At 40.4% G+C, this 25,731-nt stretch overlaps 6 protein-coding genes across 6 annotated transcripts; 4 read left to right on the top strand and 2 right to left on the bottom strand.

The window, feature by feature from the left end:
- The first annotated feature begins 670 nt into the window (after positions 1–670).
- Positions 671–7,708, top strand: LOC145708264 (uncharacterized). The gene is made up of 7 exons (XM_081785918.1): positions 671–700; positions 4,939–5,298; positions 6,063–6,128; positions 6,292–6,441; positions 6,841–6,986; positions 7,088–7,250; positions 7,296–7,708. The coding sequence occupies exons 1-7, from the start codon at positions 683–685 to the stop codon at positions 7,479–7,481; spliced, it is 1,089 nt and encodes a 362-aa protein (XP_081642044.1). The 5' UTR covers positions 671–682; the 3' UTR covers positions 7,482–7,708.
- A 124-nt stretch (positions 7,709–7,832) lies between these two features.
- On the bottom strand, positions 7,833–9,611 carry LOC145708265 (5-cytosine rRNA methyltransferase NSUN4-like). The gene is made up of 5 exons (XM_081785919.1): positions 9,491–9,611; positions 9,175–9,394; positions 8,698–8,965; positions 8,102–8,196; positions 7,833–8,049 (listed from the first exon to the last, which is right to left on the bottom strand). The coding sequence occupies exons 2-5, from the start codon at positions 9,203–9,205 to the stop codon at positions 7,847–7,849; spliced, it is 597 nt and encodes a 198-aa protein (XP_081642045.1). The 5' UTR covers positions 9,206–9,394; positions 9,491–9,611; the 3' UTR covers positions 7,833–7,846.
- A 572-nt stretch (positions 9,612–10,183) lies between these two features.
- LOC145707474 (uncharacterized) lies at positions 10,184–11,783 on the top strand. Its single transcript, XM_081785004.1, has 3 exons — positions 10,184–10,919; positions 10,977–11,138; positions 11,305–11,783. Exons 1-3 carry the CDS (start codon positions 10,892–10,894, stop codon positions 11,610–11,612), a joined length of 498 nt encoding a protein of 165 aa, XP_081641130.1. The 5' UTR covers positions 10,184–10,891; the 3' UTR covers positions 11,613–11,783.
- Positions 11,784–11,787: 4 nt separating this feature from the next.
- LOC145707472 (transmembrane protein 184A-like) lies at positions 11,788–14,063 on the top strand. The gene is made up of 8 exons (XM_081785003.1): positions 11,788–12,001; positions 12,044–12,161; positions 12,205–12,352; positions 12,460–12,652; positions 12,695–12,825; positions 12,869–13,031; positions 13,071–13,167; positions 13,407–14,063. Exons 1-8 carry the CDS (start codon positions 11,821–11,823, stop codon positions 13,525–13,527), a joined length of 1,152 nt encoding a protein of 383 aa, XP_081641129.1. The 5' UTR covers positions 11,788–11,820; the 3' UTR covers positions 13,528–14,063.
- Positions 14,064–14,178: 115 nt separating this feature from the next.
- Positions 14,179–16,566, bottom strand: LOC145709305 (uncharacterized). Its single transcript, XM_081786983.1, has 8 exons — positions 16,329–16,566; positions 15,472–16,241; positions 15,162–15,360; positions 14,983–15,118; positions 14,817–14,941; positions 14,636–14,777; positions 14,408–14,589; positions 14,179–14,366 (listed from the first exon to the last, which is right to left on the bottom strand). The coding sequence occupies exons 1-8, from the start codon at positions 16,564–16,566 to the stop codon at positions 14,278–14,280; spliced, it is 1,881 nt and encodes a 626-aa protein (XP_081643109.1). The 3' UTR covers positions 14,179–14,277.
- Positions 16,567–22,039: 5,473 nt separating this feature from the next.
- LOC145707581 (secretin receptor-like) lies at positions 22,040–24,478 on the top strand. The gene is made up of 8 exons (XM_081785131.1): positions 22,040–22,169; positions 22,220–22,429; positions 22,527–22,839; positions 22,884–23,340; positions 23,390–23,520; positions 23,617–23,848; positions 23,900–24,017; positions 24,236–24,478. Exons 1-8 carry the CDS (start codon positions 22,049–22,051, stop codon positions 24,436–24,438), a joined length of 1,785 nt encoding a protein of 594 aa, XP_081641257.1. The 5' UTR covers positions 22,040–22,048; the 3' UTR covers positions 24,439–24,478.
- The last annotated feature ends 1,253 nt before the right edge of the window (positions 24,479–25,731 follow it).

The raw sequence follows: 25,731 nt of genomic DNA, 5'->3' as shown, positions 1-25,731 counted from the left end.
CCAATTTTCTAAGAAAAAGCTCAACCAAAAATCATATAATTCGCAACTCTTTTTAGGAAAGAATCAAGGTTAGGGTTAGTGTTATAAACAATACAGTGTATATACTGTATATACAGAGTTGAAGAAATTGTGCTCAGAAGACTTTCAACTGAAAAAAAATCACCCCTTTTTGACTCGAAGATCTTTTTTTGCAAAATATTTATTGATGGCACTGTATATAATACAGTATATAATATACTGCATTTCAACAGTGCCTTCAATAAATATTTTGCAAAAAAAGATCTTCGAGTCAAAAAGGGGTGATTTTTTTTTGAGTCGAAAGTCTTCTGAGCACAATTTCTTCAACTCCCCGCGACGATTCTGATGATTTACGAAGAGTAAAGTAAAAGTCAGTAATCTCAATTATCCAATAAACGGGAAAAGAGGCAAGAGGCGTAATAACTCTGGGCGGAATTACTTTTTGCGCTGTCGTGTCGTAAATGAGCTGCACTTGCGATGTTTCGGCGATTTTCGCAACTTCCAGAGCTATTTGCCTTTTGCGCCGTAAATTTTATGATCAAATGAACATTCCTCCTGGCTGTCTTTAAAAAACGGAAAAAAAAGACGAAACAGAGAAAATAGGAAAACTCCCCTTTCTGCAGAATTCACTTTCAATTACTATCACGAGCAGTTTTGTCGAATCATGATGGAAGAAACATCGGTAATTAAATCATTTTTACGCTTTTTATTTTATTTTATTAGTCATTTTTTGATTGTGTTCCGAATCAAATCGGCCAGGCCGCATTTTTGAGCCAGAAAAATTAAATAACCGACTCATTTACTTCTTCCTTACTTCTTTTAGAAAACTTACAGAAAGAATGGTAGATATAACATCAACCCCTGAAAATCAAATATTTTGAGCTTGATGTTTCTTTTGATTCGAAAACCAAAAGAAATGACGAAAAATAACAGCCAAAAGAAATTTATAAAAAAACAGAAAATAGCGTCGCAAATTCTCTCATATACCGTATATGATATACGTTATGAAAAATGGCTGCCCTAACCCTAGCCCTAACCCTAACCCTAGAAAAGTTTATCTGGCCCTTGATTGAAAGGGTTATCATCTTTGATCCGAATTAAATTGAAGTCAAAATTGACTAATAATAAAATTGTCTAGTAATAAACTAGTAGCGGGCGCAGTTAAAATAAAAAGGTCACATTCGCGCATTGTCAGATCTACCCAAATTGTCCAGTTTCATATAATCAATTGAAAATTGTCCAGCTTCGTTTTTGAAAAGCTGAAAGAATCTGTACTGTGCGTGAATCAATCATTTATCTTTTAGTGGAAGCGGCCTTCTAGTAGACAGTGATTTATAGGCAATCAGCAAATGTTGATTATTGTCCCTCGCTTTGGTGAAGGATTCCCTCTTCGATATTCCACCATGTTTCTTTCAGCCATTGATTCTTTCCAAATCTAAAAGTCGCTAATTGATTATTTTACGAGACAAGTGGATTTTTATTTTTATTAATGCGACTTTAATGGTTTTTGAAACAACAAAGTTTAAAATTCATCAGATTAAAAAAATTTTAATCAGTGTTGAAAATTGTTTTATTTTTATTGGGAAAGCAATATTGAGGAAAGGGGAAAGAATGGACAGAAGAATGCAGTAAGAGTAAATTGTGCGTGGTGTGTTAATTAGTACCTGATTAATTCTACCTGTCGAAAGGGGCAATCTCATCAAGTCGCGGACAGTGTCATTTGATTACGATCGAGAAAAACAGGCACACACGCCGCAAAAGAAGCTAATCTTGACTCATTTTTTCTACTAAAAGTACAAGGCAAGTTGAGCTAAAAAAAGTATCAAAATTTCTATCAAATATGCTTTTCGTTTTTGAAATGTTCGCGCAGCAAACAAGCCATTTTCTTCAGAAAGAATTTCTGAAATATTTAAGGGTATCACTCGAAAAATAAGAGATCGCTTAAGGTTCCAAAGGTCTCTATATTTTTTTATCATGGAACCAAAATATCAGCTTTTTTGTTAGCTTTAGTTGTCGTCCCTTTTTTCTGCCACTGGAAAAAGTTGCTAATTCATTCATTGAAATACAAAAATTTGGGTTAAGGACCTGCCCAATGAGCGCGTGAAAAGGGAAGGGACGGGTTAGGGACAGCCGTTGATGTGCTAGTCGATCCGCTCAATCAACTTGAGACAGATCCTTGTTAAATTGTCAGCGAAGGTGAAGTTTGTCTTTCATCACAAAGAGATCATTAAGATAACTAATCGTCCCTACTCCCCTTAACTCAGAGTTTTGATGGTGAACGCGCCGCCAACTATAACTGCTCTCCCGAGTAATTAAAATAGCTCAAGGTGAGTGCTTCAAGCTTTTCTTTTTACTCATACTGTAGCTTCCTACTTTACAGTCCTATCAACTGATAGGATCTGAGGACAGTTTAAGGGGCTGGCAAACCTTTCAAAGTAGTTTTAATCTATTTTCTTACGACTGAACAAAGAACTTCTGCTTTGTTTTAAAATGAGGTCGAAATGAGTTAAAAAATTATCACTGTAAATGGCACCACAAAGTGAGTGACTCGAGTGTTTTTAGAAAAAATGGCAGTAGGGTCCCTGTTGCATGCATCCGAAATAGGTCTGTGCGGTTGATTAATAAATTCTTAATCGGCGAATTTCCACAGAGGGCCCTCTTAAATGAGGCGCCAGGAATTGCAGACTATATCATAATGATCATAAATTATTTAGCCTCGTGTCACGAATGGCGCACTGCGTAGCCACTTTTATTTTCAATTTACTCTGCTAAACTCGGACAATTCAATTGCGAACAAAATAATCGAAAAGTCTAAGCGCTTTTTTTTCGAAAACAAGAAACAATTATTAGAAAAAAAAAAATTAATTGAAAATTGAAAATTAGAGGAATGAATTCTGAAAGAAAGCGACTTTCAAGCAAGTGAGTGGTTTTTAATTCGAAGGGCTTTATTGAAAAGTGGTACAGGAAAAAAAAAGAGGGATGAGGGGGAAATAAAGCTGTAGGGCTCTTTTGATTGATTCAAAAGTCGAACCAAATCCCTGGGACCTTAGACATTTCTGTTGAATTATTCACAGAGATGATCGAGCCCTAAACACGCCGGGGCGATTTAATCAAAGCTAAATTAATTATTTTATTTAATAATTTACATATAAAATGAAGATTGATCGACTCATCACCAAACTCACAGGGCGGCTTGTGCCTGTTGACCCTCACTTCCAAAAACTTAATTAGCTTTTTTGAGACGGCTGTAATTAGAGATTACCACTTGAGGGAAAAAGAAAGTACTGGTCTCGGCAAACCAGAAAAAAGAAAAAGGTATACGTAGGTCTCAAATTCGATCTACTATTTCTAGTTCAATTTTTTGAGAAGAAAAATGTCTTCCTTGATTTCAGGCTTGGAAAAAATTTAAGGGGGTAGACCTCAATTGACTAGTTTTTTTCCAGTCTTTTTTCTCTCCAACTAAGCATACTTAAACCCTTATTTTACAGCAATTATAATGAAGAAAAAAATAGGTTTGGTGAAAAAAGACAGAAAAAATCGCGATACCCAGTGTCTGAAAAGTGAGAAAAGGTACAGGAAGGATAGAGTACTTCCCTCGGGGGTACTTCCTTTTTTCCCAGATCGTAGCACCTACACACGTGCTTGGAACTCGGCAGTTGTGCAGCAGCACCACCAAACTGCCGCAGGGTGATTTCTTGAGCAGCGCAGAACACTGCCGACACACTAAAACATACATTCTCTATCAAATTAGTATCAGCTCCATCGAATCCGTAAGATCCGTAATCAAGAGAAGAGAATTTCCTTCATTCCAACTCTTCCAGCTCGCTCGTACAATCGCAAGGTATTACAGACAACAATGAATGTAAAAAGAACTCAGGCAACTTATATGTTCTTATCGTTTAAGTAGGAAGTGATAAGGGGTTCCGCGAGGCCGTACGCTCCCCCGGTGCTTGACGATATTACCCAGAACGGTATTTTTATACAATAATTACTTAAATAACAAAAGACATTTCTGTAAATTTCTAAAAATATTTTTTCTGAAAAAGCCTGTGTTTTCTTTCGGTATCGATAGAAAATATCGCCCTTTCAAGTGGTTTTATAGCGAGAAATTTTTCAATTTATCACGATACTATTTGGATTTCGCCAATGGCTTCATTTTCAATATCCAAATATTCGAAAGAGAGAAACTCTTTCGTATTAAACCGTTATGAGTTTGAGATTTTAAAATCATAATCAATTTGTTAGAACGTGCACTAAAATCCGGCGATAAGCGCGAGTGGCAAAAGTGATAAGAAGACGGAGGTCAAGTTATTTCCATCATGTATGCGCGCTCATCCCAGATTAATGAATATTGTATCGTTATTTCCCACGAATAATGGAGGAATAGGGTCGTCTGCTCTTTGCCCAACTCTTGAAAGTGCGTCTAAATTAAAAAAAAGTGAAACTGTGCCGCCAGCACATTGTTCGGGCACACGCGCAGCCTTTTTGTTCTTTCATATTTTCTACATTCGAAAAGCGAACGAATTCGAAACGAATTCTATATATTTGCGCACTCGGTCCATTTTCTTTTTCGATATTTCAATTTCATTTTCTTTCAAAACAGAGACAATTGAAACAACAGAGAATCAACCAGAGGCAAGTCAATTTTAAAAGCATTTTGGCAAAATCAAATGATCGTTTTTGAAATCAATGACGAGAATAGAGGATGATAGAGTCTGATTAAAATGATTCAGAGGGAAATGGAGTTATTCTTTTTTTGAACTTTTGAATTTTGATTTTGAAGGTGAAAATGATATATTTTTTATCTTGGTTGAAAAATCAAGAGTGATCATGCTGTCGAAAAGGGAATTTTCTTTCGAGTCTTTCGAGTCTTGATTTTGTGAATAATCGATTTTTATTTTGACTGAATTGTTTTTTTAGGCGACCGGAAAATCGTCGGGTTTCGGCCTTTCGAACTATGTGGACATTGTGACTGGGCAGAAGAGCTCGAACGTCGTGCCTGTGACGCTTCTAGAGACGAGTAAAGAGCGAGGCATCGCGCAAGGGGGTGCTACGGTGGCCCTTGGAGCAGCGACGGGCGCCACCACCGCGGCGAACAACCCCGGCCAGCACTTTTTCGCAACCACTACTCCGCAACAACAACTTCAAACGGCAGCAGCACACCAAGCAGCAGCACAACAACAGCAACAGGGCCAACAGGCGAATTCCTATATTCCTTACCAGCAAATGTACACACTTCAACAGCAGAATCTTCAGCCGCTAGGAGATAACATGATCAACGTAAGAGAAAATTCACTCAAGAGATTTAACGAAGAAAACTCACGAGCTAAAAAATTCGTTTTTTCAAGAGTATTTTTTTTCATCTAGTGAAATGGAAGAGAGAAGATGACGAGGGTTTTCGTAATTACGGTCTAGGTTCTTAAGATTTGATCGCGTCTTAAGGGCGTCAATGGCGATAAAAAAAGGGCTTAATATCAACCCTGGAGCCAATTTACTAAAGATTTTGATCGAAAAATCACTCGAAACCTTGGCTCTTTCAAGAAGAACATTTTCGTAAGAATAGTCTAACATGATGTCTTAACAAAACGAGACAAGTAAGGCCTTCTTGCAAGAAGATTACGTGGTAAACCGGTACTAGAGTATTTATATTCGCTACATCGTTTCTAACATAAACAGTTTAATCTCCAAGCAAACGGCGAACGACATCGTTCATAACGCTAGCACTAGACAATAACATCCTTCCTCTTTTTTTTCTCAATTCCTACTTGAGTTTCAAAATTGAAATGATTTCGTTTCTCGGTGAGAAAGAGCGTTGAGCAAGAAACAAACAAGGATTATTTCAATTTTTGCTCGCATTTATGAATTGGGCACAGGGTGTGATATTTTCCTTGTTTTCTAAACAGCGAAGGAAACTATTCATCAGCTATTTACTAAAAACGAAAGTGCTATTAAAAAAAGAAGCTCGTGAGACTTTTCGAGATCATGAAATTCCTCTTGAAGAGAGAAAAGGGAGAGATGACCCTCCTTTCTTATCCAGACTTCAGGTCACGAATGGTCAACAAATGATGGCCCAGCAAGCGATGCTTCAGCAAGGAATCGCTATGCAACAGGTATGTTGAAAATTCTCAAAATTCATTGTTTGAATTCCCCGAGCGCTTTCGAGTCTTTTTCTTTTGTAAATTCAAATCTGAAGGAATCCTGTATTGACGTGAATATCGCAGAATACAGTTCCTTCGCGTTTAAACACGCAGGAAAATTGAACCTGAACTTCAGATGATGCCAAGTCAGATGATGATGGCTGCTCCCGGAATGGGCTACATCCAAATGGCTCCTTCCCAATTCGGCCAGATTGGAATGTCCCATCTCGGTCCAGTATTGATCCAGCCCTTTCCAGTGCAAGCGGCGCGAGCTGCCTCGGCCCCCGTAAGTATAAAAACACGCATAAAATCTTACTTGCGCTGATTGGGTGAAAAAATAAGTGATAACCTAATTCTGCCTCGTTGGATTAATCAATGCGATCCGCACGCGGATCAAGTTCCACTAAATCTGAGGATTAAAAAACCTTCCTTCCCGAATTTCCATTCGCGAATTTGGAAAAGAAAAAATCTGGAAAAACTCCAAATTTTGAAATATCTGGAGCTTGAAAGTCGAGCTTTTTGATGAATGTGGAATTGAATACCGTATTTAAGCGGATAGGAGAAACTCTCTATCCCAAGTTCATAACTCAAATTACGATCTAAGATAAGGGGGCGGGATGTGTGCGTTTTTATACTCCGAAAATAAATTGTTGATTTGCACTTTTTATTTGCATTTTTTCGTAAGGCGAAACCGGTTGGTCGAAACACGCAGTCGCGAGGCAATTTCGGGAATGCAGCGAGCGCCATCTTGTGTGACCAATCAGGATCCAACGCCGGAAAAGTGAAAAAGAAGAAGCCGTCGCCCTCCGCTAGACGGCGTTCTCGGTTGAGGTAAAGAGAATAACAACCAAGTCCCGGCCGCGGGCTAGTGACTTTTTCGCTGCTTCTTTTGTTCCAAAATTGCCACTTTCACTTACTCCTATCTTTGTTAGATTAATCGCCTTCCTCGAAGCTAAGCGAAAGAAAGCAGAAGAGGAGGGAATAGAACCAACTCCTGAAGAGCGACTCGAACTGGAAACGTTGAAAATGTCCGAAGGCTTGCTCAATCGAGAAGAGCCAGAGCTTGGAAACTCTGTTGAAACCCCTTCGTCTTTGGTGAGTTTCGGAGATAAAGAAAAGGGTCTTATTTTCTGTTTTTAGTGCCAATCCGAAAGTTCATCCTCCAACAAGCTGCTCACCGTTGCAGAAGCCGTTGAACCGACGGCTCTAGACGAAACAGCGCCAAAAGAAACAGGAGAGACATCTCCGCCGAAATCCTGCGACCCTGAGACGACGATGCCCGGCGCAAGCAAAGCCGAGCCAGAGCTCCTCAAGACGGAGGCCTGAATACTATCCACAGTTCCATCAATTTTAAAAACGCCATATTAAACACTCTTTTCAACCAAATACACTTAAACTTGCCAAGTACAAAAAAAATAATTAAACAAAAAAAAACGGTGTAATTGTCTGTAGGGTGGTGCTAATGCGTAACTCAACCCAAAAGTCAAACAAATATTTTTTCTATGTCTGCCTTCAACGTAATTTAGTCAAATAAACTATACAGAGATTTTGTTCAACCAAAATTTGATTTGCCCGAATTCAATGCAAAAAATAGCCAAAAAACGACGATAAATAGCTAAGAAATGCTGCAAATTGCCTTGAAAATAACTTGAATTCTTCAAAAAAAATGCTTTAAAATCGAGAATGGCAATTTATTCCGACTGTATTTTCAGTTTAGAAACATAAAGTGGACCAAAGGGCGCCTCGTTGGGCAGAATTTGTATTCCGTACTTTGTCGCTCTTCCGATTGTGCTTGAAATCTTCATCGCCACAGGCTCCGTTCGCGACTTTTTGAGCGCTTTTTCCACTACTTCGTCGTTTTCGAAGGGAGACATGGATCTAGTGGCGTAGAAAACTGAATGTTATTATTGGTCAAATGCATTGATTTTGTAAAATAAGGGCTCTACCTGTGCCACCGGGAGCGGTAGCGGAAAGGGCTGAAATCAAATTGAGGAGTTGTTTCTTCGCATTTTGCCTGGTCACTTTATCCGTCCACTTTTTCCTAGGATCGACAAGTCCCACCCGACACCCGATCGAAAACCGACGTTTTTGTCGGGTTTTTGTTGGATTCTGCTGACCCTACAAAAACCCGATGCTGAAATTTTTGCGACCCTACAAAATCGGGTTTTTATAGGGTCCTTTATCGGATTTTTGTAGGGTATTTTCGTCGGGTTTCTCTTCGGATCTACTCATCAGTTTGATTAATGAGAGTACCCGAAATTCCGTTAGCCAAAAATTCTGTCTATTTTCCCCGATTTGGATTCATTTTACTTGATTCAACTTCAGTTTTGTAACATTTCGACAAGAACCCGACAAAGACCCGACAAAAACCCGATAAAAACCCGAAAAAATACCCTACAAAAACCCGAAAAATACCCTACGAAAATCCGATTAAAACCCGACAAAACCCGACGAAAACCCGATCGGAAAAATCAGACTTCGAGAAAATCCGACGAAAACCCGATCCGGATTTCGGGGGCATTTGTCGATCCTAGACTTTTTCAACTGTTTCTCATCGGAGAACGTCGCTTTTTCGTCACTCGACGGAGCGACGAGGAGGACTTTACTGTAAGTGGATGCTTCCGCGACGCCAAATTTCACCGCATCCCATCCGGTGACTCTTATTCTTTCACCTCCACCAGCCGCTTCTTCGGTTATTCTGGAGCGCAGTTTCTGGTGTGTGCTCGGAGTTGACCCGTTCGTTGTGAAACTCATACTTTTTAGCATGTGACTGACTAGCACTGCCAAGTAGCCGGGGTATCCGAACATGTCTTAATCAAAAAATTAGAGGCTGATTCCATTAAAGCATCTGAGCCTGGGCTCGGCAGTTCCTGTAGAACACCTGAGTCAGGGTCTTGACAGAGCTTTCGACAGAGTTTCAAGATGATAAAGTTATTTGGGAGAAGCCGCTGTGCGGCTCCATTGTCATGAAAGCATATTCTACTCAGTCCCTTATTCAAATTGCATATTAAATGCTCACCGAGAAAGTTGTCTTTTGAAGAAAGCTCCATCACTTCAAACAAGAAAAGTGCTTCTTGATCGACGCAAAAGTCGAAAGAAGAAGACTCTCCTTCTTTTCGATCCTCGATTGTCGAGCTGAGTCGGTAAGAGAGTTTATTCCTGAAGAGCGTTTCTTCTGGCTTCGGAGTCGTTGAGCAGAGCGCCAATTCACGAGGCTTCAAAAGTTCTTCTTTGATCTCAACTCAGGATTTTCATGGGAACGGATTCTAGTGCCCGGTTCAACCAGGGTCGCTGGAAACTGAGGCTCAAGTTCATCATAAATCAATCCCTGGCCCTGGCCAACAATCGCCGTAGAAACTCGTGTAGAGCTGATCTGCCAACTTCCAGCTCGACAAAACTAAATCTGCTTCTTTTGCCAGCCGCTTCGCCGCTTTTTTACTTTTTCCTTCGTTCACCATTCTGAACGATTTATATTTCAGCTTAGATTTTCAGCTAGACTCGGCAATCTGTGCAGAAAACCTGAGTCAGATTCTGAAGAGCCCAAATCAAAAGCCACGTAGCGCCTTTTTTAAAAGCGTTTCTTCTTAATGAAAATTACCATTTTATTCTATTTTAAAATTCTATCCAAACTGCTTTGCTTGCTACGCCGCTCTTCATTGGAGCTCTTGAGAACCTAACTCAGGTTTTCTACACTGATTGCCAAGCCCAGATTCTCAGTTTTCAACTAGGATTATTTTAACAGTATTCGGACGGAACAAATTGGTATTTTGTGCTCACAAAAACGATGACGGGCTAATCAATATTAATATGCCAAATTCTGAATCTGATTCATTTTATAAATTGATTTTTTTTAAATAAATTAATATTTTTCGTAGATTTTTTCTTAGTTCAGCTTTCTTGAATTCATAAATTCTTCATTTCTTCAAACTTTAAAATTTAATCGCGTTTCGTTTTTTTTTCTCTTTTCATTTCAGAAATGACTCACCGCCAGCGTGAGTCACTCATTACTAACCAAGAGAGAGAAAAGAGTCAATAGCTGCGACGCGCAAACGCAAGAAAAACGCGCAAAAAATTCAAAAGCAAAAAAACAAAAATGCCTTTTCTTCTGAATTGAATTTCTGATGAATCTTCTATCCGCCAAGAGAACTGCTAGAAACGAAGATAGTCCTGAACGAATGAGAAAGGAAGGTTTCCAGAGTCGAACTTTAACTGAATTGTAAATTCTAGCTCTACCAGAATTTGAATTAAAGATTCTAGCGCCGATTTTAGTTAAAAATTGGCAGTTTTGATCGCTGAAAAGAATAAATTTTTGAATTATAGATTCCTTTAATTGAAAAGTTCGACAAAAACACCTTTATTACTTGAGTAGCTAACTGTTTATATAAATTATTTAGCAATTTATCTGGAAACTTGAGCAGCTTTTAATTTTCCTCTTAGTTGGTAGGAAATGAAAGAAAGAAGGATTTTCTTCTTTGTTCTTTTTTACGAGAGGGTTACAAACCGTCCAGAAATACGTAAAAAACAATCACCAGCGACGGTGAATGTCATCAAGTTTAATTGCCAAATAATAAACAAAACAGAGAGCTCAAAACAGCATTGTAGGAATTAAAATAGCGGAATTTCAAAGTAACTAATTACTAATTAGTAATTAGCAAAACAACAGTAATTCTGTAGCTTCTCTCGATTAACCCAATGTACAGTACATTATCGTGAACATTGACGTGCTTTTGCTGACGATGAATCCAGACGAGGATGGACCAAGAAGTAAGAACAATTAAGAAAACTTCGAACTTTATGTAACTTTTCTTTCCTCTTTCGTAGAATCATACAAATACTTGTGGAGCGGAGTAGATGAGTTTCATCTGCTCTTCAAAAGCTTCTTCATCGAAGATCGAGCCACACTCGCGCTGGGTTGCTTCATTGTGTTTGCACTCTCCATCATCAGCGAATTAGCAGCCGAGTGGCTCCACAAGAACCAAAATGGTAAATACAACAAGAATAACTTGAATTTTAACCACTATTGGTTACATCCTTTAGTAACGCTAATCCAATGACAATGTTGTAGCGCTTTGTAATCATCGGATTCGCATTCATTGCTCGTAAAATAAATCACTGAAAAATGATCCAATTTTGAATCAGTTTCTTTCAGATTTCGTGGCATCTTACGCTCACGGGCGGCGCAGCTCCTCGCGCAGCCAAACCGAGTTGAAGAGAATCCGCCAGTTCTCATTCATCAGTTCAAATCGCCGCTACCTATGGCTCGCCTGTGCGAATGCGCTGTCGTTTCTGCTCTCGCAGCTGAGCATGCTCGTCTTGATGACTTTCAATATCAACTTGATTGCGTCCAACATTGCCGGGGCCGCCGCGCTCAAGATCTTCCACCCTCCTTATATTTATTATTTTCACCCAGACGCGAAAGAGAGAAAACTGCATCAATACGAATACTCTCCTTTATAAATACGATTATTTACGTTTGCCTGACCACCGGATGCTTACCTATCAAACTCTTACTTATTGACCCCTGATGACGCGTTCGATGATTTTCTTGTTGCTGTGAATTGCCTTTTGCCTTGTATCGGAAGATTATTCCGTCTTTTCCTCAAATCAAAGTTTAACTATTCTAGTTCAGACTATATTTATAACCGCCTTTTCTTTGTAGAGATAGATGTCGGAAACGGACTCGACGCCCCCAGATTTGGGGGTAGTTCTCTCTTCAAATACCTCGGCTATTCCAACTGGGAGCAATCAGACTGGCGAAGATCACACGACGAATGAACAGGGAGTCATTTTCTTGGAACATTGGACTTCCACTTTCATCGCTGGCATCTGCACCGTCCTTGCAATAGGTTCGAAACTCGCACTCTCTATTTTTCTATTTTGGATTCTAGCGCTGACGTGCCACCAGATTTACAAACATGTTCTAAACTACACAACGCCAAAAGAACAATCTTGGATCATCCGAGTTCTATTTATCGTGCCAATGTACACTTTCTGCAGCTGGCTCAGGTAACCGTTACTTTCTGAGTTCTTAAAAACCGTGACTTTTCAGTTTGTTTTTCTTTGGAGTTTCTGACGATTATTATGTCTACTTCAATGCGGTGCGAGATTGTTACGAAGCATTTGTGATTTATTCTTTCTTGTCGCTTTGTTACGATGGATACTTGGGCGGCGAGAATAATATTGCCAACGAAATATCGGTAAGATAAAAAAGTCTTGGCAAGATGCTTGAATTGCGTTTATTCGAAAGCTATAATAGTACCAGTGTCAATCGTTATTTACCACCACTAATCACATTTTTTTGTAGGGCAAACCGATGCATACAAGTTGGTTGATGTGCAATTGCTGCCTGAAAGAAAAGGAGTACGACTTGCGCTTTCTACGATTTTGTAAACGTAGCTGCCTCCAATTCTGTTTCATCAAGCCGCCAATGGCCATCATTACCATCATTCTCGCTTCACAAGACAAATACAATGAGGGCAATTGGTCTCCCAAAGAAGGTAGCGCGATAATTTCGCTTCTGTAATTACTGTTCTTCCCAGGGTATCTCTACATCTGTATCATCTACAATATCTCCGTTTCCCTTGCTCTCTACGCCCTTGTTGCTTTCTACGCTGCCACTGCTGATATCCTCCGCCCCTACGATCCAATCCTCAAGTTCTTCTGCGTCAAGGTAAGACCCCAACTTGTCTCAGACGCCGCTAAAACCTCTCTAGTCTGTGATTTTTCTGTCATTCTGGCAAGGAGTCGCTCTCGCCGTCTTGGAAGCCATACACGTCATTGGCAACGTAACAGATGAAAATGGCGAGGAAAAATACACTTCTGGTGCCATCGCCGGCGGATACCAAAATTTTCTCATTTGCTGCGAGTTTCTTCTAGGTATTTAATGCTCTTCTGCTAATTCTAGCGCTACTTTAGCGGCGATTATGCTGAGATATGCTTTCCCCTACAAACTTTACGCTGAGCGTAAAACAACTGGAGTCGTCTCTGAAACGAATGCATCCGAGAATTTCAGGAAACAGTTGCAAACAAAGCTGGCTATTCGGATGAATAAGGATCTATGATCTTCAATAACTATATTTTTATCTATTTTGAAGCCTAAAGAAGCTACAATCAGCGAAATTTTCTGAAATATTTAGCGTAAAATGACTTGATAAAAGGTTGAAATACTCTTTCATTGCATCAACTTGATGCCGTAAATCTTCGACACTAATAAACTTTTTGTTCATCAACAGCTTTGTAACTGTAAAATAGAAATGTGCTCAATACGCGGGACATATGGAGTGATACAGTGAAGAATTTCTCGACAAGTTACAGTAACTACGCGCACATAGACGACGGTGACTCGGTTTCGCGAAGCGAACAGCCAATTTAATTAATTAAAAAACGGATAAAACAAAGTTATTTATAGAAAATTAAATAAAAATTCAATCGCCTCATCGAATAATTGAATCATTTCATCAAAGTTCACCCACAAAGATAAAACCCTCGCTCATTCTATTATATTTTTACTACTATTCTCTTTTTTGCTCTTCTCTGGCCGACGAAACACCATTATACTTCATGTTCTTATACTTATGCACTCGTAGAATAGCGAAAAACTAGACTCTTCCCCTTACCGGCAGTTTTATAGCAAGCTTCTTTTGTTTTTTTTTTTATTTTTGAAACGAATCCGTCAATCCTTTTCTTCGAAAATTTCTTCGCCAATTACAAAGTTATAATTATTCCTCTCTTCATTATTATTATTATTCTTCTTTTCCTACTCCTTCTGCAATCCTCAATAATCTGTAAATTATTCTATTCTAAGTTCGCATTTCTTTATTTTTTCTTTCGTAAAGGAAATGTGCTGCATTGCTATTCTGTATTTATTTCCTGTCATATACTTTAAATATATAATTCTTACTTCTGAAATACTTGTTTTGATATGCCGAAAATTTATATCAAAAGAGTTGTTTTTCTCCTGCAGGAAATCAAGGAAGAGAACTATCATCTTTCGTAGAAGTGAGTTTATTTGCTGTGAGTGGAAAGTGCGCAGTGAGCTGTTTTTGTTTTTTTCATTTCGTGAAACTTTTGAAAATTGGTTGATTTTTTCCGTTGAAGTTGTTGGTTACAGAGGCAGTCAAAATTATGAGCGATGAAAATAATTTAGGCAGAAGAAGATGCTATTTTTTCTATCATGTTCGGCTTTGATTTTCTTCAGCGGTTGTAATTTTCCTAGAAAATAATTAAAAACGGAATTAATGAACGGTATGAACCTGTGAGAAATGGTTTCTTAGAGTTCGTGAATGGACGTAAAGGGTAGGGCAAATTGTCTGGTCGGTTGGCTATTAGATTTTCCATCTTTTGAATGAATTTGCCGAGCATTCCCTCTTTGTTGCTCTCCTTAGATCCAAAGTAGCTTTCCCTTACCAGCTCCTCAAATGGCGCTCCTGGATTTCTAAGAGGATGGTTCGTAAAAGCTCGTTCTTGAGAAAATATTCTACCTGATTGTTGTGACCACGTGATCGCAAAGTAATGTTGTTAGGTTCTCATTATAGTTCCTTGAGCGTACTACACCATCGGGGGTGTTTCTGTGTGCCTCGAATCCAGGTTCGTTGAAATACGGCTCCGCATTGAGTGTGAGACCTGAGTTGTGTAAGTTCTATTGATGAGGTTTTCGTTTACCTTGAAGCGACACTACCAGCTGCAAAATATTCGAAGTATAGCTCCACTTCTCGCAGCCACTTCCAGACCAAGTTCCAAGGAGAGATAGGCAGACCTTTCCATTTGAGTAGAGATTCGGGTTGATTCTTAAAAAGTGATCAAATTGCGAATGAAAAGATTAATTTACCTGTGAGCCATGCCATCTCTACCATCGCCGATGGTTGATCTGTAGTGGACTTTTGGTGCTTTCGTGAGCGGATATCCGGCTGGTAATAACACATCGAAGGTGAAAATGCAGAACTCGTAAGGGGTGCCAGGTGGGCCTTCAAAATAGGTTTTTAGTAACAACAACGAAATCATTCGTACCTTCGATGGCAAATGAAAGCAAATCGAGACGACTCTCATAATGCCACAGGTGAATTCCTTTTGGCATCGAAGTGCGGAGTCGCTTTAATTCGGCGTTGTAGATTTTTAGGAATGTCTTCGGGTGGCGAGTTTTGGAGTCGTAGAAAGCGTGGGTCGGACTTGGAGCATCGAGACAGTGAACTTTTGATGGGCTTATTAACTTATTTCGATTGATTTATTTTTATATATAATATATGAATTTAAAAATAATTAATAATAAATTAAAGCCCTTTCCTGTTCCAAGATCAGAAAGAGGTACATCATCACTAACAGGCTGTGTGATCTCCGAAATCTTCTCATTTCTAATTTTTCTGGTCTCTGAGGCGTTTTTCTTCACAGGCTTTTTCACGGGCTTTGCAGGAGGCTTTGAAATGTCTGGATGTTGGCTTGTGGACGGCCCTGGATTGGAGTACGATGAGTGAGAGGGAGCTTCTCCCGTCTTGGCTGGCTCTCCATTACACTCCGCCGCGTGGATTTGAAGGATCTCCAGCTCGAACTGCTCGCTACAGAGTGGGCATGCCACCTTCTCCAAAGCCTTGCTTGTCGAGGGCTTCTTATGGTTGACGTTTGATGAATGTGGAGGTTCTGGCGCTCCGCTGCATTCAGCTGCGTGGACTTGGAGAGTAACCAGGTCGTATTCTTCTCCACAGAGTGGGCAAGCCACCTTTTCCAACGGCTTTGGTGTACCTTGCTTGCTTGTCGATGGCGGAACTTCTTCCTCTGGTGCTCCAGTACATTCTGCTGCGTGCACTTGAAGAATTTCCAGGTGAAATTTCTTTCCGCAAAGTGGGCATGGCAGTAAGTCATCACCAACAGTCCTTGTTCTGTTAGGAATCAAAGAAGGTGGCTTAGGTTTCGGCCATATGTTTATCTGTAACACAGGCTGCGGCAACCCTAAGTTCTGGCTTGTTGATGGCTTCTCGTGATTCAAGTTCGGAGAATGTGGAACTATCGGCTTGCCGTTGCATAATGCAGCGTGGATTTCAAGCGAAACCAAATCCATGCCAAACTTCTGATCGCAAATTGGGCACGCCCAATTATCTAAAAAAGGAATATTATCACAAGATTCAAAATAATCATCCTTTTACTTCATTATAACATTCAGGCAAGCTGATTTTTTTTACTTACGAAGCAATTGCTTTGGTGCTGTCTCTTTCGAACTGCCAGGAACTTCTCGACTTTCGACACTGACGGATCGGCGATCTGGAGGGATGCATTTGTCTTCGATAATCATACACTCGTCGTCACCGGCAGGAGGAACCTGGCTTTGCTCATCGTCACTGCTGTCCGCGATCATGATCACATCTTCGTATCTCGGCTTTCTCGATGCGCTCGTGTTCGAACTCCCCTCGCGTTTTCTTGACATTTTCTCGATTTCCTGCTTTTTCGTAATTTTCAAAAGTTGTCAGCTTATCAGGTGAGAGAAAGTGCTTTCCAGACAATTTCGAAGGACCTGATTGGTCTGTCGCTTTTTCTATTCGAAAAGAGTCAGTTTCTCTTTGAGTTTTCTGCTGGCAGAAGCGAGGTTCTCGTGCCGCGAGTGTGGGAATGACCGGCGCCCCGCGTCGACTCCGACTCACTCTGGAAATTAGGACACTCGCCTTCGGCGCGATAATCCCTGCTCTTGAAGTTCTATTTTTAACCAATTCAGTCGGTCTTCGAATACGTAGCTGAGCGTGCGATTTTCGATCAAATCGGCGGAAAACTGCCTCTCGTTGAACTTCTTTCGTCTTTGACGTCTTCAGGCAAGAAAATCTCTGAGAAAAGATAAAAAAACTCCCCTAGTTGGAGACCTAAGACGTAGCGACGAAGACGGGTTTTTGTTTTGATTGCGCATCCTTTCTTATCATCCGGATGAGTCAATGACTCATCATAGCAGGTATGGTGAACTTGCTTTTTTCCCTTTTTTCTGCTTTGCTCAAAAGTTTCATGATCAATTTGATCATCGAAAATAAATTAGGGGGCCCCCTAGTTCATCCTTGACTTTCAACGGGATGAACTAGGGAACCACACGTTATAAGTCAAGGATCAACCAGGGAACCACATGCTGAAAGTCAAGAATGAACACGGGGACCCCTTATTTTACCATGGAGTTGAGCTCTTTAGGGAGATCTGAGCGACGGAAGCCTTCTCTGTCGCCCGATCTGCAGCAATTTGCAGAGTCAGCCAAAAACTGACATGATAAAAATGCAGGATTTTGGCATTCTATTTTCAATATTAACAACATTATGACAAAGACAGATGTTTTTTTTCAAAGAGAGTCCGGTTTATTGAAATTTGGTTGATTTGATATGAGAATGGTGAAAGTAACAGAGCGGATCATTCAGTATTTCCAAACCAACTATGGTTCGGAAATAAGTTGTATTTTTCTATTTTGTATTTTTTTTTTCATTTTTTTTCTTGTTTAAGGGGGAAGAAACAGCTTTTTTCCGAAAAAAGCGATTATTGACCAGCGCTACAGACAAGAGAGTCTTACATTTTCAAATTTTCTCCTCAGGTTTAGATAGATACATCTTGGATCTAGGAACATCTCCAACGAAATTCGTTTTAGTCAACAATTTTTTGAGTAAGCGGGCTCAGAAGCAACTTTTCTCTCGGAAATTCTCGATTTTTGCCACTTTTCAAACACGAATATCTCGAGTCACCTGTTAGTTAATTAAATTTCATTAACAGTTTTGTGAACCTAAACCCCTTTTCTAGGAGCATTTATGAGGAATTTCCGTTAACATAAATAAATCTTATGTTTTCTTTTATATAGCTACAGTCCAAAATCGAGAAAGCTGTTTCTACCCCCTTAATGCTTTTTTTGTAAATTTTTATTTATTTTAATTTTTATAGTGTATATCTGTAAACGTATTTTCCTATGGATAAGAAGTAATGATTTACACGTGGGAGGATACAGTTAATTTGAATAAATCACAGAAGCTGAATTTTATACGATATTCTGCTTCATTGTCTTCTTGTTTTTTTCTTTACCAATTGCTTGTTCTCGTTCTAGTCGTAGTCGTTTTCGTTCAAGCCGTTCTCGTTCAAGTCGCTCTCCTTCTCGTTCTGTTTCATCAGAACCAGATTCCGAAATCCCCGCTCCCATCCATTTACACAATGCCTGAAGCACTCCTATAACGACTGCAATAGCCGCCGTTATCAGAAACACTGCCAAGAAAAATCCGACAATGGGCGATGCGATCCCGAAAAAATAGTGAAAGCCGTGTCTTACACCGTCTGCAATTTCATCCAGCACTGGAGCATGAGTTGATGTAGCGGGAAGCTGTGTCGGAGCCATTTCTTCGGTCTTCGGAGCCAAAATCTCGTAGTTTTTCAAAAGTTTTTGTTTTTTTTGAGAATATGAGTTCTTGGCTCCTTTATATACGCCATGAAAATTCTTCATGAAAAATATTCATACACTGAGAAAAAACACAACGAGTAAAGATTACGATTGAGAAATCGAAATTGTCTCATCACCGTAGGAGTTGAATTGACTACAGTATGGGCCAAAGTCTGGCTGTATTTTGGTTGAAAGTATTCAGAACCTGAATTACGAGGAGGCCAAGTTGGACCTTTGGACTACGTGCTATCATGTGCGTCAATGGCTTCTCGTCCGTGCAAGGGACTCTAGGCGCTAATCGGAAGTGCCACAGAACATTCTTAATCTGCCTCAAATGCTCACTATTTTTAGCTGCTCGTAATAACACCCAGAAAGAGAGCAGAAGCGAGAGTTATCTCAATTTATATGCAAGAGAGAAAAATCCACCTAGACGTCGGCAACTCAATCAACAAACTTACGAGGTCTTCGTATGATATTTTCGGTGTTGAGGTAGGTCATCATTGAGACTCCTGCTTCTTTTGAACTTTTTGAAAACTTTGTAATAAGGATGGAAGTGTCGATATATTTGGATTTGCGTCAAAAATATGTTCAAGGAGCGGTTAACACAAGCTATTACCATTATCATTAAGGGGGTAGAAACAGCTTTTTTCCGAAAACGGCGATTTTTGACCGGCGCTACAGACAAGAGAATCTTTTATTTTCAAATTTTCTCTTCAGGTTTAGATAAAAACATCTTAGATCTAGGAGCATCTCCCTCAAAATTTGTTTTAGTCATCAATTTTTTGAGTAAGCGTGCTCAGAAGCAACTCATCTCTCCGAAATTCTCGATTTTCGCCACTTTTCAAACACGAATATCTCGAGTCACCTGATAGTTAAACAAATTTCATTCACAGTTTTGCTAATCTCAAGCCTTTTTCTAGGAACATTTATGAGGAATAACCGTTAACATAAGTAAATCTAATGTTTTCTTTTATGTAGCTACGGTCCAAAATCGAGAAAGCTGTTTCTACCCCCTTAAGGGGGTAGATATCAAGAACCGGATTTTCTGTCAGTGTTTTCTCAAATTTTTAACATAGTGACCCCCTTATTTTTTCTGCTAAAAATTTATTTCAGGCAATTATCTCTTTCCTATGGAAGCCAAAAATTTAGATTTCTTGAGCTTTCGAGGTGCTACAATGCAAATCTGGCTTCTTCGATTGTCGCAAAAATGACCATTTTAGGAATTTTCTTAAACTAGCAATCGTTGACGAAAATTTCGTTAAAAATTTCTTTGAAATTCGAAATTTCGGCTTCCATAGAAAATAGAAAACGGTCTTGATTTTTTGTTTTCAAAGTAAAATAAGGGTGTTACTATTTCAACTTTGGGAGAAAAGTCTGGCAGAAAATCCCAATTCTTGATATCTACCTCCTGAAACTTATGCTTCCAAGAAAGAGAGAGAGAAAAAGATAAATCAATCCTGATTCAATGAAACTACATTTTTGTATGTTGAAAATAGTTTTATAAAAATTCTTCTTGCGTAACCTAAAAAAGTCTCTCCCGAGGAATCGCCTGTCTAAAACAACCGCCGTCTGACAATCAATTTTGTAAGTGTTTCCGCTGGCATTTTTATTTTACAACTGGGATTAGGGAAGTCACCATTACAGAGCGTTTGAAAAAGTTGGGCCCCTCCCGCCAATGTCTCTTGAGGCAGTATCTTCTGACCAGGGGTCTAAATTCGCAGTGCGAATTCGCTTTTTTGCGAAGCGATGCGAAGCGAAGCGAATTCGCTTTCGCTTCGCTTCGCACTGGAGAGCAGAATTCGCTTCGCTTTCGCTTCGCAAAAATTCCAAAATTTTCGCTTTAATTTTCGCACAGCAAGCGGCTTTGTTATTCGGAAGATTCTTTATCAAAGATTTGTAGAGGGGCATTATTGATGCCGCTTTAAATTCAAGTTTTCTCCATTTTGTCAAGACGAGTCTAATGGTGGGTCAAACTCTTGATAAATCCAAGGAGTGACCGGTTAGCAAGCTAATTACCGGAAATCTCGTTGTCACCAGCCGTTTTTATTGTAAGTATGCTAGAATAATTTTTGAATGATAAGAATGATCTTTATGAACAGGGCTTATCTAGAATCGAAGATGACCGCCATATCATATCTGAGATAAGTTATCTCCTATCGAGTAGGGGTGACCATTCGGGCAAGAAATCGGTTGGCCGTCCGAATACCCGGCCGAAATCAAGGGCCAAGAGTTGCGCCGTCCGAATTCCCGTCCGAGCCGAGGTGCCCGAACTGCCCAGTCGGGCAAGTGGACGAAATGCCCGAAACGCCAGAAAATGCCCGGCCGGGCAGGCAACCAAAGTGCCTCAACCGCCCAGTTGGGCATTAATTTTCGATTTTCAAGTCAACAGAATTGGACTGGTGATGGGATTTTCGATAGATAAGGGCTAGAAAAATAAGTTTCGAGGGGCTTTTGATTCAGTTAGAGGAGCAAAAGAGCAAAAACAGTTGTAAAGAATGCGAAATTTAGGAATTTTCCTCGGCGCGGGCTTGACCAACTGCCCGAAAGCGCCGAATTGCCCGAAAGTGCCCAACTTGCCCAAATGCCCGAAATGCCCGCTTTTGCCCCGCCAAATTTAAGGGGCTGAGCCGAACGAATGCCAGACCGAACACATTTTGCCCGAAAATTGACCGTTTTGCCCGACTGCCCGATGCCCAAATGGTCACCCCTGCTGTAGTGTTTATTACTACCTTGGAATTATCAACAGTTAGACCCACCATTCGGCTTATATTGACGAGCTGAAAAGTACAGTAACAGATTTTTTGTAATTTTCTGCCCAAAAATAGTTTTCGAAATCATCATCACTTTTGAGTTGCTGATTGCTAAAGATTCTTGCCAGAAAATGCGTATCAATTCAAGCGAAAAAATTTTCGCCTTTTTTTCGCAATTTTCAATGATATTTCGCTTCGCTTTCGCTTCGCACTTGGGCGAAGAATTCGCTTCGCTTTCGCTTCGCAAAAAATTTGAAAAAAACGTTCGCTTTCGCTTCGCTTTCGCACTAGGATTTCGGCTGATATTTAGACCCCTGTTCTGACAAATAAGTTCTGAAATTTTTCTTGAGTGCCTCCCCCCGGAGGCTTTTCTGCTCACGTTATTCACCGTTTGGTTAACTCGTTGGCCGTTAGTTTATCCACTATGGTCAGTAGATAGAGAAATGGCTTACCGATAGATGTGTATAGAACAATATCAATTAAAATTACGAATGGCGCCGTATCTAACACACTAGCGCCGGGATCCGAAACCTTTTTAATTTAAACGCTTTCCTAAAATCCAAAAAAGACTTTACGAATATTCAATATTGTCGAGATTTTAAAGCAAGCTACTGATGGGCCAAAACTGCCCAGAGAAGATTTTTAACCCCATTTGTGAAGGAACGCAGATCAATTATTAAAACGATAAATTCTTGCGTTTTATAAATATAAACAAGGCGTTAAAATTAGAAGAAAAATGAGTTTCGGAGCCCGGTTTTTAGACGCAAAACATAATGGGATCTTTGAAAGAAACAACAGAATACCAACTGAAATTTACAAATGCTACCATTATGTGTCGCTCGCTCAAAAGGGCTGTCAACTGCCTGGCCTCTGCGACGAGGCTCAATGTGACCTGTGCGGTTCTCTAAATGACCTTCTTTGAAAACTAACTTTTCGCGTTTTAGCTGCCTGCCCGACCATCTTCGAGCTGAGCCATTGTTGGACGGAAACGCCGCACGGACAAAGGCTGGAGACCGATTGTCCGACTGACTCTCTCCTTCAGACACAAAACGAGACTACTTACAGGGACTGCTCTCCTCAGGGCTACTTTCAGAATGGCACAGCTGATCCTGAACGCCCTGCTGGCTGGCATAGCATCCGCGAGACACACATACGTGAGTTATTTTGACTCTCATTAGGTAGACACATTTTATTGAAGTTAAATTTTCCGTCTCGTCATTGGAGTTCTGATTTCAAACTTTCACTTTTCAGAGTATTTGCAGCAAAATTGCAGCCTCTACGCGCCAGACTACACCGCGGATTACAGCTCGTCGTATAATCAATCTGCCTCTAACTCGACTTCTTACGAAGACGACTTCTACTACGACTACTCTTCGGGTCCGATTCTTAATTCCGAAGAGCCGTACGATTTGGGCACCCTGACGGTGCTGCTCAAGATGCTGATGATCTTCTCGATCTTATCGTTCATAACAACAATTGTTTCGCTCCTGCTTATGTCCTTTTTTCTTCGAAAATGCACACGAGTTTACATTCACATGAATCTCCTTTTCACCTTCATGTTGAGGTCAGTGCGATTTCAAGAGATTTTGAGATAATGAGGACTTCTAGGTCACTTTTTTTTATTTGGTCGCAAGTGACGTTTATGTGGAGAACGCCAAGAATGGAAGAACAATACAGTTACCTGCCAGACCTGATCAACGATCTTGAAAACTACGAATTCTCGAAACTAGAACAGAAGGATCTTGCGCAGATGGAAGCGCACTACGAACAGTATTGCGTGGCTCACATAAGGAACGAGAAGAAGTTCACCTTCCTGTGTCAGATCTACCCAGTTCTTATCAATTATTCGATCATCGCCTGCTTTGCATGGCTCGTCTGCGAGGGGCTCTACCTTGTCCTGCTCCAGAAGCAGCCCACCATCCTCTTCAAAAATTTCAACCCGATGCATTGGTTTATAGCGCTTTCCTGGGGCTTCCCCGGCTGCGTCGTTGGCTTATGGGTGTATAAAATGTACACGCGGGAAAATGGAAGTTTCCAGTGCTTTTCAGTAGATGAAAAGTACGATGTAAGTGGCTGATGCTAAGAAAAAGAGCGCGTCATCATTCTATTTTAAGAAAATTCTCAACTACCCGATCAACTTCTTTGTCTTCACGGGGCTGATCATTTTCTTCATTTTGATTATCGAGATAATCAAAAAATTGCGAGCACCAGAGCATATCGCGGGATCTGGTAACTTCACAATCAGGTAGACAATCGGAACGTTTTACAAAAGATACACCTGGATATACTTCTAATATTCTAAATACAATACGGTATTGTGAAATGATAACAACTAATTAAGGATGTCGAAAGCTACTCTCTCCATGATACCACTCCTCGGCGCGCAGTACAGTATTGTCCCTTATCTCACTGTAGAAAATGGTGTTCCTCGGGATATAGCGAATGTTTGCACCACGCTGTCAGTCCTATTTTCCTCTACACACGGTATCATAGTTTCATTCCTCTACTGCTTCACTTCGACGGAGATGAAAAATGCAATCATGAGACGATGGAAAGTGCACAAAGAGATCCAGGTAATTGCCACCTTTTTCTCCTCTTCCTTGTTTTCATTGATTCACTTTCAGTCGGTGTATAAAGAAATCTCCTCGCGACGGCAGTCCCGAGATACGTTCACTACCCACCTCAAGGTGTCCAGAGATGACGACATGTTCTCAGCATCCTTAACACAGCGTCAACACAGTGGTGAGCAAACATAGGAAAATCCCACACTCGCCCCATCTTGATAATAAACGATGAGCCGCCATAAATGCGCAGATAGTGATGCCCCGGTAAATCACCTCGAATTCAAAAGTAGAAGCTCTCCAAACTTCTTTAATTAAAATATTCTTTTTGAATACATTTTTTGGGCAATATCAGCGCAATTCCAGTTTCATAATTTAGCTCTTACGCACTATTTGTAGCGCCGTCGTCGCAAATATTCGGCGAGAAAGGCGAGTTTGACAGCGAGTCCCCACGCAGCAGCGATTCCGCGAAGGTGTGGGAGAAAGAGCAGGGCGAGGCCGGAAGCGTCGCTGGCTCCAGAACAAACTGCTCGGATTTCTCAGATTCCGGCTTCTCAGACGAGAAAAACATACAGTCCTGCGATCTGTTAGACGACTACTAAAAACAAATGCAAAGCAACACTTCCATTTCATCAATGTAAAATAAATCATTCTCAACGCAAAAAATATGAATATCAGAATTAGTAGTGTGATTAAAAATATTTTAGATAAAAAATATAATGTTAAAAATTCTGTTGCTATCTTTCAAAACTACAGTAAAAGTGGCTCGACAGATTTTGGAAAGTTTTGGACTGCTCATCTGCTTCCGCCCAACCGACTTATTATTTATTCAAGCTCACGCCCGGGGGCATGCCCAGCTCGCCCCGTGGGGCGATAATCGTCCTCGTTTATCGAGGAAACGTGTGCGCGGTGCAAATTGTTCCGGCGCATTACACCACCTAACTTTAACAGATTGCACTTCGCTGTTGGAACATGTCTAAATCGCATCAGCGCTGCATTACCAGTCCTAGCAAACATATGACAAATACGTTAGTTGATCAAGTCTGGCTCTTAAGTGAAGATGAATAGAACTGGGGTTTCTCCAGACTCGCGGTTCGAATTTATTGCCAGTGAATTGGGCTAAATGAGCAATTCGAGCTGTCAAGTAAAACTGTCCTCGCTGACGATGAAGGTTTCCACAGCTCTCGAGGCTGGCGGGTTTATGGATCCCCTGAAGTGGAAGTTGCTGCGTCGCCTGACAGCGAAAGAATTCGGTAGCGCTCTCTCCAAGTGCCTGCACGAGTACTCTCTCCACTAAATAATGGCGGTGCTGGATAAGCCCTGCCACCCAAGTCTGCTAATCATCGCGGAAAGACAAATCCCACACCAGTGACTCTATAAGTGCTGCGGATTTATCAAGACGACTGAGCCCACTCTAGAAAAGCTGGAGAACATCGTTTATCATCCTAATCATTCGATTATCAGACAAGAACACGTGATAAAATCTAGATACCGAACGAAAATTTGATGTTGATTTTTTTTGTATTTTTTATTGTTTTCTCGACGGTACAAGATTCCAGTGTATCGTGTTGTGCGATTGTCAGAGTGAACTAAAAGACAGAGAAGGGCTCAATGAGTCTTGTAAACATTTTTGCTAAAGAATTTCCTTCGGCAGTTTGGGCAATGTTTCTTTGGGAGAGCTGAGATGCAATTGAAGCAGAACTTGTGTGCACAAGGAATAATGATCGCTTCGGGATGCTCGTCATTGTAGGGATTGAGGCAGCTTCGACACTGATGGTTCTCATTCACTTCATCTTGCTTTGCCTTCTTTGCTGCAGGCTCATCATCTGAAGGTGAAAGCTGTTCAAGATTTTTCTGAATATCTTACCATCTTTAAAAGCAATTTGGGTAGGAAA

The sequence above is a fragment of the Oikopleura dioica genome, chromosome XSR (genome assembly GCF_907165135.1).
Source record: "Oikopleura dioica chromosome XSR, OKI2018_I68_1.0, whole genome shotgun sequence".
Taxonomy (NCBI): Eukaryota; Metazoa; Chordata; class Appendicularia; order Copelata; family Oikopleuridae; genus Oikopleura; species Oikopleura dioica.
This window is presented reverse-complemented; position numbering and strand designations above follow the sequence as displayed.